This window comes from Mustela nigripes, chromosome 13, assembly GCF_022355385.1.
Source record: "Mustela nigripes isolate SB6536 chromosome 13, MUSNIG.SB6536, whole genome shotgun sequence".
Taxonomy (NCBI): Eukaryota; Metazoa; Chordata; class Mammalia; order Carnivora; family Mustelidae; genus Mustela; species Mustela nigripes.
In genome coordinates this window covers 118,733,821-118,751,418 of record NC_081569.1, presented here as the reverse complement: position 1 = coordinate 118,751,418, position 17,598 = coordinate 118,733,821, and the positions used below count along the sequence as shown (strand labels likewise).

General features: G+C 43.2%; 1 protein-coding gene across 6 annotated transcripts in view; it reads right to left on the bottom strand.

The window, feature by feature from the left end:
- Positions 1-17,598, bottom strand: part of KCNK10 (potassium two pore domain channel subfamily K member 10) — a 133,703-nt gene that overhangs the window by 44,123 nt on the left and 71,982 nt on the right. For all 6 annotated transcript variants that reach the window (XM_059373572.1, XM_059373571.1, XM_059373570.1 and 3 more), the window contains one exon: positions 6,052-6,169. In XM_059373572.1, coding sequence (XP_059229555.1) covers positions 6,052-6,169 — 118 coding nt within the window. The remainder of the gene's footprint in view (positions 1-6,051; positions 6,170-17,598) is intronic.

The following is a 17,598-nucleotide window of genomic DNA, read 5'->3' as shown; positions in this document are numbered from 1 at the left end:
ACACGCTCACAAAATAGAAGTCTGTGATTATGGTGTAGGTAGTATATCCAACGGAACCCAATAAAAATTGTTTTTCAAAGAACCTTAGTAATATGGGAAAATGTTTAGAGGATTGCATCACAAATTATATAAACTCGAGTAAGCAGGATGATGTTTGGATACTTCACAAATAATGAAAAGACAGCTTCTCAGCTCCAGCGACTCCACCGCACAACCCCAAAGAGTGGAAAACTTCTCAAGACCTAGAAGAATTCATGGGCTCTGAGCTTTCCTATAAGCCTTGCGACCATATATGATGAGTGAATTTACCACCAAATAATTATTCTTACTATCATTGTGTTCAGGTTTTATTTAGAATTCTCTAACTGTGTGATTTTGCAAAGATCCACCACTCTAGAGTTAAAATTAAGCCAGCTAAATGGTTTTCACCTTACAGTGCTTTTTCAATGAAGAGAAAGAGAGAGTGAGAGAGAAAATAGCGCTTTTACCCATAGTGTAGAACAAGGGCCCAGTCTCTAGCAGAAAACCAAACCATGATATTAAAGTGGACTTGTATTTGGGGCTGGGTTTTATCTTCATCTGTTTTTTGTTTATATGCTTGTTTCATAGTAGTTTCCCTTTCAGCATCCACCTTCCCTTCAGGTTTGGGGGAAAGGTCTTCATCCCATGCACAGACATGACATAATGTAAGAAAACATTGGTTTTCTTACCTGCCTCCCACAACAGAGGCAACAGAGACTCCCAGGAAGCCAGGACAAAAATGCCTTTACCCAGAGGCTCATCCAATAGATGTTCTGTCTAAGACATTAAGAATGAATGGCCCAAAGAAGGTGGGGGGGGGGGGGGGGGGGGGTCAGGCACAGGCCTTCGAGGCCAGAGGACACTTATGGACCCTCTATGATCTCTGCTCCTTAAGTGTATATTACTTAGGATTTTTTCAGTCTTAGGTGATAGAAAACCCAATGCAGTCTGGCTTCAACAAAAACAGGTATCACTGCCCCCAGGGAATAAGGGATTCAACATTTATTTCTTAACACCTTGCAGGTAGCTTCAACTAAAGTCCAAAACATGTTAGCTGGACCTCATTTATCACGCTGCTGTTCTTCTGCTGCTTCTTTAATGTTATTTGAATTCTAGCCAAGAACATGACTGCCACTCCTGGGCCTATCTCTTTCCAGATTGACCTCCAAGAAGAAAGAGAGGAAGCCACTTCCTCAAAAGTTTAAGCAAAAGTCCAGGAACTGAATTTCTTATTGGCCTAATCTAGATCTCACATCCATCTCTGAACGAAGGACTGTGGGCAGACACAGGCAAAGCACTAGATTTCTTGGTCTAGAAATAGTAATTCATCCCTTTGGGCCTGGAGGCCAACCTTGTGGAAGAAGGCCACTTAGGAACTGGTGATCAGGAGACAAGAGTGTATAAGTGAATGGACACCAGGCAGCAGAAGCCAAGGACTACGAATGATTTGCCCAAAGATTCCAGGGCACATACACTACAAAGGGCAGCAAATGTTACAAACGAAATGCTTCTCTTTAGGCAGATGGAACCAGCATTCCCCATAACGTGAGGTCATGTGGTCAATAAACATGGTTGTTTAATAAACTGAGCCCCTGGGACCCTAACAAGTTGACACACTAAATACCATCGGCGAGCATTCCAGCATAGCTATAGTGTTTTTCAGTGCATCCTACAGACCCCTGATTTAACCATTTCATAAAGCAAGAAAATTAGGATTTTACTTTCTGTCTTCTTTAATACACACTAATGTCCCATGGATCCAACACTGGGTATTGGATCGCATTTCCCAAAAGGGACCCCTTGAAGTGGCCCAGACTTCCTCAGCTTTAATTATTTTACGATAAATCCTCCTAAAATGTATGGCACATATCCCCATCTTAGTAACACCAGGATGATGAACACAATTTAATCCGACACTGGTCTTTTCTGATCCAGGACAGTGATGCTCTTGGGTGTCATTGAGTTTTATAGCACGTTTTACCCTTATACCAAATGGTGCCAGGCCACTGGGAGCTATAATATTGTGGACTAAAATGATCCAGTCTGGGGGCACCTGGGTGGCTCAGTGGGTTAAAGACTCTGCCTTCAGCTCAGGTCATGATCCCAGGGTCCTGGGATCAAGCCCCACATCAGGCTCTCTGCTCAGCGGGAAGCCTACTTCTCCCTCTCTCTCTGCCAGCCTCTCAGCCTACTTGTGATCTCTGTATGTCAAATAAATAAATAAAAATCCTTAAAAAAATAAAAGAATAAAAAAATAAAAAATAAATTAAATGATCCAGTCTGGTCTGGAGTATCAAAAGGCTCCTGGGCCCCAAACCTACTAGTGTAATGCAAACCTCCAAAATTTATAATAACCAATCTTAATATATTTGTATATTTGCAAGTGTGAACATGACATGTCATCTAATTAAATTAGAAGACTTTCTAAAAAGAAATGCCATTTCTCTTTCAACCCAAATTTTCTTATTGCATAACTTTCTTGAATGCACCAATGTAGAAAGAACACAGGTCCTGAAGGCTAGGTCTAAAAATAGTAAAAGAGGTCTGTACGTCTAAAACAATCCTTAGTCTCTGAAACTTGGACCAGTTAGGAAGCTGATTATCAAAAATGTACATCCCAAAAGGATGGCACCCTATCCAACACCCACATAAGAAGTGGTCGTAAAGGGTAAGGGAGCGGGAAGAACCTGTTGTAGAGAGCAACAGATGAGGGAGGGCCTCCCAGAGAGCATAAAGGGTGTTAATGACGAGATCCTCCCACCTCTCAACGCTATGTGTCTCTTAATTAGGACTTTTATTGCAGTGTGATGACACTTTTGTAGAGGGACAGAAAACTCTCATTTTCAGCAGAACTGGGAGAGAAATTTTACCCCTGGCTTCCCCCATATGTGTAAGGATTACCAAAAAAGTTGGACTGATGCCACATGGGGAAAAAATAAAGAGAAGAAGCACAGAGGAGGAAGAGAGAGCCCATCGGTGGCAAACCCCTGAAAGTGCCAGCAAAAATCCAATTATGAAGGAGAGGGTCTCATTCTGAACTTTAAAAGAGTGATCCTTGTTTGCACCAAGTGTAGAAAACAGGGTGAAGAGAGAGAGCAGCAGAAGCCCCCTTGAACTTGATCTGGTTCCAAAACAATTAAAGAGGCAGGACTAAACAGAGAATAACATAGATGGGTCACATTTGCAGGAAACCCTCTCTCTCTTCGGCAGCAGAAAAGAGAAGAGTTAGGGATGCGCTGCCTGGCAGGTTACCGTACCTCTCCTGGCTCTCCTCCCTCCCAGCCCAGAATCACATAGCAGATAGCCGGATTAGGAATATCCAGTTTACCAGGCATCAAGTATTTAAAAGGAAAATCTGCCCAGCATAAATATAAGACTTTTATTGCTTTTCTTTTTTAATGTGGGAGGAGCAAAAAACTTACCAATGGATGAAAGACACTCAGCAGAAAAATACAGACCCAACCAGACAAAAAGTGGGACCAACTATGAAGTAATCACCCACAAGAAAAACCACAAAGCAGAAAAGCAAGAAATCAGGAAAGAATCAGAAAGATAACAAGGGAAAATGGAATGTGAGCTAATGGAATTCAGGAAAGAAACAGGAAGGGGAAAAAGTCCCCTAATGATCACAGAAAGGAAAATAAAATTGGAAGGAACATGTGGCAAAATAGGCACTGTGCAAAAACAGGAAAGGAATAGAGAAGATAAAACGAACAAAACAGAAACCACATTTCATGAGTTAAAGAGGAGTAGGACAGACACGGAAGACAAGGCAAAGAAGTGACAATATACGTATAATCAGAATCCCCAAAGAACAGAACCGAAACCACATGGCAGAGAACATGTTTAAGGATGACAGACAAGATCATTTTCCTGAAGGGGAGGAAGATGGGGGGATGGGATAACTGGGTGATGGACGTTAAGGAGAGCACAGGATACAGTGAACACTGGGTGTTATATAAGGCTGATGAATCACTGACCTTTACCTCTGAAACTAATAATACACTATGTTACTTAATTGAATTCAAATTTTAAAAAATAGAGAACTTAAAAAGAACACTTTGCCAAAATAAAAGGGTCAAAACCTAATAGTATCATCAGATGGAAGATGAATAACCTTTTGAGTAGCCAAGAGTCAAATCGTTTATAAAAGGAGGAAAAACTGGGCTGGCATCAGGTGTCTCCATAGCAGCACAGATATCAGAAAAGAGTGGGTTATCACCCAAAAGATCCACAAAAAAGAAAATGTGAGCCAAGAATTTCATTTCCAACCATACTGCCCCAGGAGGGTAAGGCTGCCATTTTGAGCAAAGCAAAGTATGGCGGAGATTATTGCTTCCATCAGTCACTCTTAATGCAACTATTTGAAAATGAGTTTCAGCTGAGCAAGTGGTGATGGGGAAAGGACTAGAAAGGACTAGAAAGGAACACGGACAAAACATATATGCATAACTATGACTTGAAAATAAGTGTGGTTATCAGGGTAATGGAACAGAATGTAAATCATATACCGTGACGTTATAGAATGATACAGTCAGTGAGTAATAATCAGCAGCCCAAGAGTAAAAGAAGTTAAGATGCTGAGTAAGTTCACTGACTGCATTATACATAATAACTGAGAGCCAAGAGTCACCATTTGAATTGAGCAAATTATTGAAGAGAACCATAAACATATTTAATAACTGAAAAGTAAACATTAAAAGGATAGTGTCAACTAAAATTGTGTGCAGAGAAGAAGACATCATCGCCTAGGATAGGGAAGTAACAAATACTGCTTAAAGAAGAGAAACCCTGTTATGTATGATTATAAAGTCAACCCTCACACAAAATTATAAAACTCCACAAGAATCAGAAAAACACACACAGAGATAGAGTAAGACAAAAATCCATGCAAGAAAGAGGTTAGTATAGATCACCACAGGATGAGTTATAAAGAGCCTTTATCTAGTCAAGATCATGCAAAGGCTCACAGCTGATTTAATCAGACTATATTGGGAAGAGAGGAGAACAGGAAGAGAACCCTTCTACAGTGGGGCAGACAAGGAGAAAGAGTCATCCCCTCTTATCTGCAGAGGATATGTCCCAAGACGCCCAGTGGAGCCTGAAACCACGGACATATATACTATGTTTTTCCCATCCATCCTATGATAAAATTTAATTTATATATTAGGCAGAGGAAGAGACTAACAACAATAGCTAATAATAAAATAGAATGACTTTAACAATAGACTTTCATAAAAGTTTTGTGAATGTGGCTTCTCAAAATATCGTATAGTATGTATTCTCCCTTCCTCTTCCGGTGGCGCTGCGAGATGATAAAATGCCCACGTGTTGAGATGAAGTGAGCTGAATGACACGGGCCTTGTGACATGGTGTGAGGTCACTACAGACCTACTGATGCAGCATCAGAAGGAAAATCATCCACTTCTGAAACACAGGTGACCCAGCGCAAATGAAACCTCAAAAAGCAAAAGCATCGATGAGGGGACCGTGGTAATTTCTCCCCTCCCACTGCTGGAGGTCCAGAAACAACCTCTAACACTGAAAATTCAGGAAGTGGCAATGCAAGCATGGTAGTTAAAGACAAGGAGATGAATATCAAAATAACCAACCAGAAGAGATGAGAGCATTGTCACAGGGGAGGTGAGGATGGGCAGAGGGGCAGAGACGGCTGTGTTTCATTAAACTTTGTAGAACGTTGGAGTTCTTTCATAGGCAACCTTAGTAAAAAGGACACATTTTTAAAAGGAATTTGAGCTCCACTGACCAGTCCATATTTTGATTTTCCACTCTGACCACTTCATCAGGTCCAGTCAAACTAAAGGCTCTCTAGCTCTCATTTTAAAAAATGTAATTCTTAGTCTGCTTTGACTTTTATAGAAAGCCACTACACCCCTTGCATTTCTCCGACAGTGTGTCATAAGCCTCCTGTGACCCTCAAGTTGCCAGGGTTCCAGGACCAAACATTAACCAAGTGCCATTTCTCAGGCTGGCCCCCAGACAAAAAGATGTTAGCCCACAAAGGGATACCTATGGTGGTGATGACAGTCCCAGCAAAGAAAAAGGCACTTCCAAGGTCCCAGTGACTGCTGTTGTTGGAAGAGTTTCCTATTGGACTTACTCCTGCGTTGTCAGCGTCAAGGGCATGCTGCAAAGAGAGCGAGAAAGCACAAGATTCAAAATTAAAAGATTCAAGATCCAAGATTCAAGATTAAAAATTTTAAAAAAAATTTTAAAAGCTCTCAAATTCTTTCCTTGCACAAGAAACTGAAATGATCGGGCACCTGAATGGCTCAGGTGGTTGAGTGTCTGACTTGGTTTCAGCTCGGGTCACGACCTCAGGTTCATGAGATGGAGCCCCAAGCTGGGCTCCGCACTGAACAGGGAATCTGTTTGAGACTCTCTCTACATCTTCCTCTGCCCCTCGCCCATACACATACCCCTCCCCCATCACTCTCACACATGCTCTCTCTCTCTCTCTCTCTCTCTCTAATAAATAAATCTTTAAAAAAAAAAAAAAAGAAACTGAAATGACCTATAAGGTACTGGTTATATGAACGTGGGTGCAGTCATAACATGAAATACTAAACACACACTTATTAAAACTAGAAAATTACTTTTAGGTGGGAAAAAAAATACTAGGCGATATAGTATGGTGCCATTTATGTAAAATTTGCAGGCACAGGATTTAGGCAATCTGGGCATGGGTTATGCAAAATACATATCACTGTGGATATAGAAAGATGTCTAGAAAGATTGTCACCCGAAATGTCACTCCTGGAAGGCAGGATTTCAGTTGCTTTTCATTCTTCCCTTTTCTGTTTTGTTAAAATGTTTTGTGCTGAGCTTGTTTCAGCATGGCAGGAGGGGAGAGCCTGGGCTCTTAAATCAAGCCAGCAAGGCTCTGCCCATTATTAACTTCAGAACCATGGACAAGTTATTTTAACCTCTGTAAATGCAAATGTCCTTATTTGCAAACGGAGAATAATAATGCCTTTGTCCACAGAGTTTTGAGTATTCAGTGAGAAGGTCTGTGTAATGCACTCAGCCCAGGGCCCAGCATGGAGATAGGGGGTAACAAATAGTGGTTGTGTGTGTGTGTGTGTGTGTGTGTGTGTGTGTGTGAGAGAGAGAGAGCAGGCATACACACACACTCCTTTTAAAATAAGTGACTCCTCACTGGCTGCAGGGTTTGGAATTCCATACACCTTAAATGCACATAAATTGACCACACTGAGGATCCAAGCCCATCTCACACTACTAGAAAAGCTCCAACCCAAGGCAGGTCAACTCCATGAAACATCCCCTTACACCTCTAGACCTTTGCTTATGCCCTCCCGCCATAGTACCTGTCCTGTAGAGTCCAGTCTGGCCCCCACTTCTTGCAGGAGGCTCCATGCATGTACCGCAGTCCCCACAGATACCCACTTCCCAGGGCTCATACTCCTGCACCACATATATTTAACTGGCTTTTGATCACAGGCTCCCCAGCTGAAAATCCCCACAGGTGCAGAATAACGTGCAAAATACATCCGCAGCCCTTCCTGGGCTGGCCGCTGGCCGCTGCCGGCCCCTTTCAGGCCCTGGGAGAGGGTAGAAGAACCTTCAAGCAAAGCAGCTGTGGTGAGGAAGTGACAGGTGGAGCCTTCAGAGGGAGGTGACAAACATATGAGCTACTTTTGGAACAAAAAATAGAGCGAGTGTTCCCTGAACAAAGTTGGAATAACCCCATGTGGAGATAACAGGTCACAGTTAAATATTGAAATGCAATTCAATTTATCCTAAATAATACCCACAGAGCTTTGTTCAAACAGGCAGAGAGCTTCTGCCACAAATCAGACGAACGGAAAAAGCCAATCATCATTACCTTTCACCTTCACGAATCTGAGATATTTCAAACTTTCTAGACCAGGTATCAGCAACCTTTTCCTCTTTTTTTTTTTTTTCCCCTTTGCCTATTTTTCTTTTCCTTTAGCAATGCTTTAAATATGCAAACACCATTCTGAGCTCATGGGTGTTACAAAAGCAGGCCCCAGGCTAGATCTGGCAGACCCCTAGACATCTGATTGGACAATAGGGAAATAAAAAACTCTTTTGTTGAAGCGTATTCTTTCCTGGTCCTAAGAACATGAGATGGTCCACTGGAGGCTGTGTCCCTGGCACCCCAGGATTTAAAATCCAGCCTTGTAGGATGCACACGGGCTCTCCTAGCCCATGTTTAACAGACCTAATGGACAACTATCACTTACCCATCAGAGGCTCTGCTCTGCTTTAGAGCAAGACGGATGGCAAAATATCCATCTTCTACTGGTAAATACTTCTGCTGGTAAAATATCCATTTTCACTGTGCTGTGTAAGTGCCATCAGACCAAATCACAGGCCTTAACTAGTGTTTATGTGCTCATTACCTACTCGGCTGTGCCAGGCCCACCTGCAAGGAAAACCTTGGGGACAGCTCTAGGCACACTATCGATAACCTAATATTTACAATATCTATGAAGCCGCATAGAGAGTTGGGCTTCAGTCCAGTCTCCTGTGCTGAGAAATGTACCTAAATGTCATAAACCGCATATAAAAGTACAGATTTGCAGCAGAGACAAGTGGGGATGATTATTTGTTTCATCAAAAAAGCCAGAGGAACATGCCTTTTTAAGTTTCATTTTTTGAATTATGCAATTTATAAATATTTAATGTTTACATATGCAGCCCTCAAGGAAAGCATGTGTTGGTTGAAAGGGAGGGAAAGTACCATTTGTTGAGTTCCTGCGTGCAGACAGGTGCTTTAGAAGTCTTACTCCTTTTTGGGACACCTGGGTGGCTCAGTGGTTTAAGCCTCTGCCTTCAGCTCAGGGCATGGTCTCAGGGTCCTGGGATCGAGCCCTACATCAGGCTCTCCACTCGACGGGGAGCCTGCTTCCCTCTCTCTCTGCCTGCTTGTGACCTCTCTCACTCTCTCTCTCTCTCTCTCTCTCTCTCTCTGTGTGTCAAATAAATAAATAATCTTTAAAAAAAAAAAAAGTCTTATTCCTTTTTATCCTTCCTGCAACTTGTGTGCTATCCAATTTTAGCCTTTCTACAACTTGCAAGAAAGTAATATTATCCCCACATTTGAGATAGGGAACCAGGCTCAGCGAAGTTAAGTAACTTGCCTAGGCCACACAGCAGGGAAGTGGAGCTAGAATTCAAATCCAGACTTGGCCTAAGTCATAGTTTAGACCTCTCCTCTCAGTGAGGCCTTCCTCTCTCCCCACCTCGGTGCTCATCTCCAGACAGAAATGAGGAGGAAGACCGTGACTGCCCGAGAATTTAGGCAGAAGGACCTCTCAAAGGATCATTTCTAATTAGACCACATGTAAAGGCAGACACCCACCTTCATTTGGCTGCTGCAGCTGGAGAGAGCTTAACTGTTCTCCATTTAAAATAAAATCAAAAAAATAAATAAACATGGGGAAGAACTGATGTTATACCATGAGAGGGAAGAAACAGAGAAAAGAGAGCGAAAGCCCTGAAAAACCAGGAAGACAAGGAAGTAAAGGCAAGAAAGGAATGTCCATGGGTGCGTGGGAGCTCGGGCTCTGCGGCAGCAAAGCTAGCGACGTTGAAAGGCCGGTCCACCCGGCATCCAACTTTAACTTTGCTTAGATCTCTGATATCAACCCCTCTCTCACTTTCCCAAATCTACAGTAGAGTGAGCTACCCACGCAAATAGCTTCAGGAAGTGCTTTTGTGGAAATTAAATATAAAGGCTTTTTCCGGGCACGATGGAACCAAAACAAGGTTTGGAACCTGAAATAAGGAGAAAAAGAAACTCTCCAAATAGTCATCAAGACCTTGGTGAAGCTTTGAACAATCTCCAGTCCTGGGAATAAGGTTTGATTATTCCGTCTGGATTGGGTGGGTCAGACAGACTCCGGCAAGCCACCAGAATTAAAACGAAACGACACACATGAGCTATAGACACAAAAAGAGAACCCAGGTTAAACAGTCTAGCACTTGAATTAATGGCATCATTTTTAACTCAGAATATTTCTGATGGGGTTCAGAGTTCCGACTTTATTAATTTTTTAAAGTATTTTCTGATCATTTTAATTGTTTGAACTCAAGTAAAACATTTTAAAATTAAATGCGCTTGCTCTCATGTTTTTTTTCTCTGCGTTCAGGCTGCACAAGTGAAGACAAGCCAGCCCATTAGAAATGTCTGAGCACATAGATAATGAAATGAGGCATCGGAGCCGTGTACTACTTCACTTAAAAGATCAGTTATAGGAGAGAGATGTGACCAACAGCAGCATCATGTTGGGCCACAATCTCAGACCCAATGAGCATCACGTGTACACTTAGAAGCGCAACCAGTACCAAGTTCAGAGAGCTCTTATGAGGACCCAAAAAGAAATTATACTCAATATGATGTGAGAGCTTCAGGGATAGGGTACTCTGGATAAGAGGGCATTACTTTAAAATTTAACTCCACTCGCTCTTTAATTTCCTTTTTAGCCTCTGAGTTGGAATTTCCAGCACCCACCCAACTACCCAGTAAACAGCTCATGAGTGAATGTTCAGATCATTAATAAGTGAATGAACAAACTAAAGTAATAAATTTAGGCCATGCAATTTACTTCTTTGTAAAAGCAGAGAAACGTAATAAGAAAGTAGATCCACAAAAGAAATATAATGATTGTTCAAAAAAAAAAAAAAAAAAAAGAAGAAGAAGAAGAAGGTGGTGAGCTAACATGAATGGGGCAAGAACTAAAAGACTAGAGTGGTGGCTGCCCAGGGGCTGGGTGGTGGGTGAAATGGGTGATATTGGTCAAAGGAGACAAACTTTCCCTTATAAGATGAGTAAGTTCTGAAGACCCAATATACAGCATTGTGATCACAGCTAGTGATACTGCATTATACCCTTGAAAATTGCTAAGAGAGTAGATCTTAAGTCCTCTCACCACAAAAAAAAAAAAAAAAAAAAAAAGAAATGGTAATTATGTAACATGATGAAACTATAATGTAATTCCATGGTAGTAATCACCTTGCAATATACAAATGTAGCAAACCACCATACTGTCCACCTTAAGCTAACACATTATATATCAATCATAGCTCAATAAAACTGGAGAACAACTAGATAAAAGAGTCTGTCCCCTCTCCCCCATCCTCCCACCACCACCCCCAGGCTTTAAGACCACCCAAAAGGTATAAAAAGAAACTGCAGCCCCTCTGAAAGTGAGGTGGGTCTGAGGCTGATGGAAGAGAGGAGGCAAAGTTATCCCTCGGAGTCACCCCCACACACACACCGGGTACCCCCACCAACTCCCTCCTCCGACCCCGGTGCTGTAATCCCATTAGACAATGCCAGGCCATCCAAATCACTGTTGCAGATGGCGCAAGATACCATCATGAGTGTTAGCACTACAGTGGGATGAATGATGACCCACGGGGGACCACTAACTGTCTGTGGCTTTTCTCCAATGATCTGTGTACTCAGTGAGATAATCTGTTTTTCTGTTGCCTTATGTGGCACCAGAAAGAAAAGCAAAAAAAGGTGCAACAAGCATCACTCTTCGTGTCTGAGACTGGCTGATGGATACGGCCAATCGGTGTCATATGCCTGACACCAGTAGCCGGAGCGATCGTCTGACCCACAGTCCAACCCAGGACACTTGCCCAGTAAAGAAGGGTTCTGTGAAGGGCCATGCTGGAACCACAAGACAGGGGGATCTCAGGACATAGGGTCATTTTACTAATAGCTTATACCAAAAGGACAAAAGGACAAAAGGAAAAGACCTCATATGAGAACCAAAAGCTGGTTCTGTGCCTACCACATTCTTAGTCCCGAGAGGGCACAGTCAGCAAAGGGGTTTATGAAGTAGATATTTAGCCAGAGGTCAAGGCAGGATGAGGGAGTAGGTACAAAAAGTGACTTCATAAATGTATTAAAAGAGAGCACACTTTCCGCCATTAATGGACAGAAGGCAAGCCACAAACCCGGTGAGACAGAGAAAGGCAATTGGCAGAACACATTCATTACCACTCAGAAATGCCCCTAATGATTCAAAACCCCTGTAACAAGACAGGACATCTTTCCACCTCCTTCCGCATCTGTGGCAGAAGGGCCTCAGGTAAGAACTGGAAGTAGATATTAATTTGTTCACCATGGTTTCTTTTTATTTCTCTTGCTCCAGAAGCATTTCTCACATAAATATTTCACAGCGGAGGGAGCGAATATTCTGCTGTTAGGAGAGGGGCAAGTTTATGTCCAAGTGTGAGACGACATCACAATATTTCCAACAGTTGGAGGGCATCCGAGAGGAAATCTGGAGCCACCCCCCAGCAAGGCACGTCTGTGGCAGATTGCAAGAGGTCTTCGCCTCGGTCCAGAGGTGGAGAGGACGGCCCCCATCAACACTTACTCTTGCAACAGAGAGAGTCTGCGGTAAAGTGGGAAATGTTCAGCCTGAGCACGTTACTCAGCTTCTTTGAGTCTCCGTTTCTTCATCTATAACATGAGGAAAACCTTCCCTGCAGGGTTGTTGTCAGGAATTTTTTTTTCAGTGGAAATAAACCTTTGAGTTGTGTGCCTTGTCATTTCGTATATAACAATATTAATAATAACAGGAATCCTTTCCGAGCACTTACAGTGCACAGAGGAACTCGGTTAACCCTCATGATGACACTGTGAGACAGACATCACTACCACCCACTGGGATTGAGACTAGTCAATTCCCCTGACCACGGTCCCATAACTCATGCATGGCACAGCCGGCAAGCAAATGCTATTAGAATTGTCAACAGGAAGATCGCCTTCTTAAATGCTGGAAATACAGCCTCTCTCCATCCTCAGTGTTCTCGCTTCTCCCCATCCCAGACCATCACAGCCCAGCTCCCTGCCTTGCAGAGAGCAAGTGGGCTCCCACCCAGGCTGGGCCCCCGACAGCCGTACCCTCTCTGCATCTCCCACAAAGAAGTGTTCGCAGAAACCAGGCCAGACCATAAAAACAAAAAGCAAGAGGCACCTTCCGTGCCTTGGTGAATATTATGACAGTATGTATTTTCCTGCTATCCTAACTGTATCCAGTTATATGTGCAAGTATTAGCCCTTCCTGGGGTACCTGACAGCAGGCTTTCATCAAAATGTTATAGCCTGGTTTTAAATCTAAAGTGAAGGCACCTGTAGAACAGACAAGTAGAGAATCTGTTTAGAGAATAAAAGAACAAAACCCAAGGTAGGCTAGACTGCACTTCCAGAACCTATGATCTTAGACAAGTGACTTTCCTTGCTACCACCAGTTAATGGTGGGGGTAAATGGGCTAAAACTCAATTCACTGGGTGCCTGGGTGGCTAAGTCAACTGAGTCAGCGATTCTTGATGTCAGCTGAGGTCATGATCTCAGGGTCTTGAGATCAAGCCCTGCATCAGGCTCCATGCTCCTTGGGGAGTCTGCTTCAGGTTCTCTCTCCCTCTGCCCTTCCCCTCCCATCCCTGACCCTCACTGGTGTGCTCGAGGGTGCTCTCTCTCTCTCAAGTAAATAAATAAGTAATCATTAAAAAAAGATTTGGTCTAAAAAAAAAAATTATTAGCACCTGGGTATACACTAATGACTAATCTATCTAAATATTGTCACGTGGGATCAAGTCATATTTGGGGGAGCTCTTTTACTTTCCAAGTTGTGTCTCACAATATAGAATTAATTTTCTCTCTCTCTTTGACTACATAAGGGAAAGTTTAAACCATGAGGAAAGCATCAAGCCCATACGGAACTGGGGTATCATATTTGCTCTGATGAGAACAATAAACTTTCTGATTAACTGTCACTCTTTCATCTCCATTTGGACTCATCCTCTACGGATTCAGGAACAATTTTGTCAAAAGTTGCTGAAAAGTCACCCTGGTGCTAGGGTCCTTGATGTACACTCCTCATAATCCCAAATTAATACTTCATTTCCTGTGCCCCCTCAAAGACTGTGTCAGCCCCTCTAATCTCCAATGAGTGCACTCTGATCTGGGGGCAGAAGGAAGCAGAGACAATCCCAGAGACTTTGAAGAGAGCTCTAGAATACTCATAAAAATAATCCTAATAGCCAGCATTTGCAATGTGCCTTCCTCTCTTACTCAGCCCTCCACAAAAACCCACTGTCAAGTGTCACATTACTACTCCCGTTTTATAAACAAGACAACAGAAAACAGAAGTAGCTTGTCCACAGTTGTAGAAGTTAGTAAGCGGCAGAGCTGGGACTGGTTGAATGTACACCCCGCCAACCCCGCCCCAGACAGGGTCTCTCCCTCAGACAGCTCTCTGTCTGGCGTGCAAACATTGTGCTAAAGCTCATCCGTTACAGCCCCCTCTTCCCCCATGAAATAGGACAATAGAGAGAAGTAAGAATTTGTGGTCTGGCCCTCATTTTTCAAAGAATAAAAGGTTAAGTCCTCACTCCATAAAGTTAACCTACATTGTCAAGCTCTCCATCACTTCTGTCCAAAGAAAAGGAAAAAGAATTTTCCTCGTTCTCGAAAGAGACTAAGATCTTACTTTTAATCACAGAACCAAAGGATAACCATAACCGTAACTCTGGTTTCAACAGAATATGTTGACTTAGCCTCAACACTGTATGTGAGGACACAAAGCCACGTCCCTCTAGAGCACAACCAACAGCTAACCATTACTCTGCAGTGAATGATGGTCCTTTTGGAGGTCCCACAGGTTGAGTCTGAGATTCCTGCTCTGTGAATAAGGCCCTGGGTGTTTGCTTCTGTTCTAGCACCAGCCATAATGGACTCCAACCAACTCCTCAAGCCAAGTCAGTCAGTCTCCTTGTTCATAAGTAGAGCGTTGTGGTTAAAAATTAAGCACAGACTCTGGGGCAAGACTCTTCATCTCCAGATCCCAGTTCTACCTCTCAGTTGAGCTTGGGAAAGTTATTTCACCTCTCCCTTCAGTTTCTTACCCCTACCTACTTCGAAGCACCACTGTAAACATTAAATGATAAAATATTTAAGCGCCTGGCCAGAGCAAACACCATGCAAATGCTAGCTAGTGACCAAATTAATACAAGACTGGAAGATTCTGGAGGATAGGGGAAGGCATCTTGCTTCCTTTGTTATTGTTTTCTAATCACTGGCGCCAAGCATAGCACCTGGTACGTGACAGGAATTCAGTTAATATTAATAAATTTATTAAATTCAATTAATATCTAAATGAATAAATTTGGCTGTAATTAATAAAAATAATTATATGAGCCACACACTGTCAAAATCTCATTAAGTAAGATTTCCGCTTCACTTTAAACGAGAATCAGATACATGTGCACTTGTATAGAAATGTGGACACCATACACTCATTTCTGGGTTTTTGTTTTATTTTTATGGGAGTTTTTTTGGGGTGCAGAACACAATCCTCATTTGCAGATTCATTTCTCCAATGGCATGCCAATTGCCATTAGCTCTTTAATTTCTGGCTTAAAAGCTTTAGAACTTCACTGGACAGTGATGGAATCACAGCCTCAAGGATAAAAACAATAATAGTAATGAAGAGGAGGCCTGTAGAGACAGGTCGGGAACTGCAGGCCCGATCTTGCATGCACCGAACAATCTTCCACATGACCACTTCGCTGGAGAAAGGGCAGCGCCTCTGACTTCAGGGCACCAGCCGGGAGGGGTCACTTCTCTTCATTGGAGCTGTGTCCTTGGGCACAAAGGACCCAACCCTGCACTCAACAGAGGTCACCTGCTGCCTCAGCTGTGGCCTGAACTTCTTGCACAAAAGGCTGCTTGGAAGAAGGGATGCCCCAGGATGGGGAAGAAGGCTTAACTGGCTCAGCATGCTGACTCCCAGTAAGGATGGCCACAGACTGCTGAATCGGGGCTCAGGTGCTGTGCTTCCCTTAAACCACTGCATTCCTGGGGAGCCTGGGTGGCTCAGTTGGTTAAGCATGTGCCTTTTGCTCAGGTCATGATCGCTGGGTCCTGGGACCAAGCCCCACATCCGGCTCCTTGCTCGGCTAGAAGCCTGCTCTTCTCCCTCTCCCTCTGCCTCTCACTCTGCTACTTGTGACACCTCTCTGTGTGTGTGTGTGTCAAATAAATTTAAAAAATCTTTTTAAAAAATCATTGCATCCCTACATATGTAAAGCTTTGGAGGTTAGGGACACCACGGGAATCTGCTCATGTAGAAAAAAGGCAGAAAGATGATTTGAGAGAAGTACCTTGGCAACCAGACTAAAAAGAAAGGACTTCTATGCCCAGAAACAAAATAATTTTCTGCTTTGCTTCTGCAAAGATTCTGAATAAAGGACTCTTGGTCTCCAAAACAGATGTAAAAAGCTCTATTCATTCATTCCTCAAACATCAATCATCTTCTATGGGCTGGCTGCTGTGCCAGGCATGAGACACAGACTCAACCTGGAAGACCTCACAGTTGTGGGAAGGAGACAGATGAGAAAAAAGATGTTCCCTCTACAGGTCTATCAAGGGCCGAGGCACACATGAGTGCTGGGTGCTGCTGCGGGGCCAAGCAGGGTACCGCCCATCATGGAGGGTACACAAAGGCTTCCCCTAGCACTGGAGTTTAGGCACCTCTAAAGGTAAATCAGTTTCAAAATCCAGAGACCCAGACTCAGCAGAGTCCCATCATTGGCATTCCATAAATGTGTAGTTATTAAATGAATGAACGGTTTAAAATCAGCTCCTGACCACCACTGCTAACCTCTGGGTTTATGTAAGGGACCAAAATGGCCATGTATGGATGGATCAGATCACGCCACTCTGCTACCTGAAATAGCCATGAATCCCTGCATGGTGTTAACCCCCAGGCTAATCTCTACCAAGTTCCCTTTGCTAACTCACCTCCAGCCATATATGCTCCTCTTCTCTCAAGTCCTCAGACATCCTGGGCCTCCTCCCACCACGGGGTCTTGGCACTCAGCTCCCCCGCCTAGAATCCCCATCCCCCTGTCTCAGTTCTCCTGCTCATGTGCCCCACGGCCCCTTATCCTCTGCAGTGTTCACCTCAGTTTTATTTATACTGATTCATGTGATTACCTGCACAAGGTTTGTCTCCCTTACTACCTATCAGTAGGGTAAGCATAAAATTTATCTTTCAAACCAGGACATCTTTGAGAGAGAAAGGGATGTTACTAATAAGTACTCCAGAACCATGAAAACGGGGATGATTGGTCATCCTAGCTAGAAGCTCCCGGAACTATATGTACCTCCTTTTATTCACAATTGTGTCCCCAGGACTTAGCACTGAAGTTGGCACACAGCAAGAAATCAGTAAATTTGTTGAATTAATGAATGAGTGAGTGAATGAGGGAGTAATTGATTAAGGGATTTGGGGCTTGGCAGAAGAAGGGAATGGTAGATGTCACGGCCTTGGGGAATGTTCATGGCCCATGCAGATTAACCAACATCTACTGCTCCTGGAGAGAAGACTTTGAGAGCTCCTGATCTGTGGTCCTCCCATATCTGCAGAATAGCAGCTTGGGTCACCAAGACAGCATTCAATGTCCACACCCAGGACACAATACAGTAGCCAGTCCTCTTGTATCTTAAATGCATCTTGTATCTTAAATGCTGCTTGTATCTT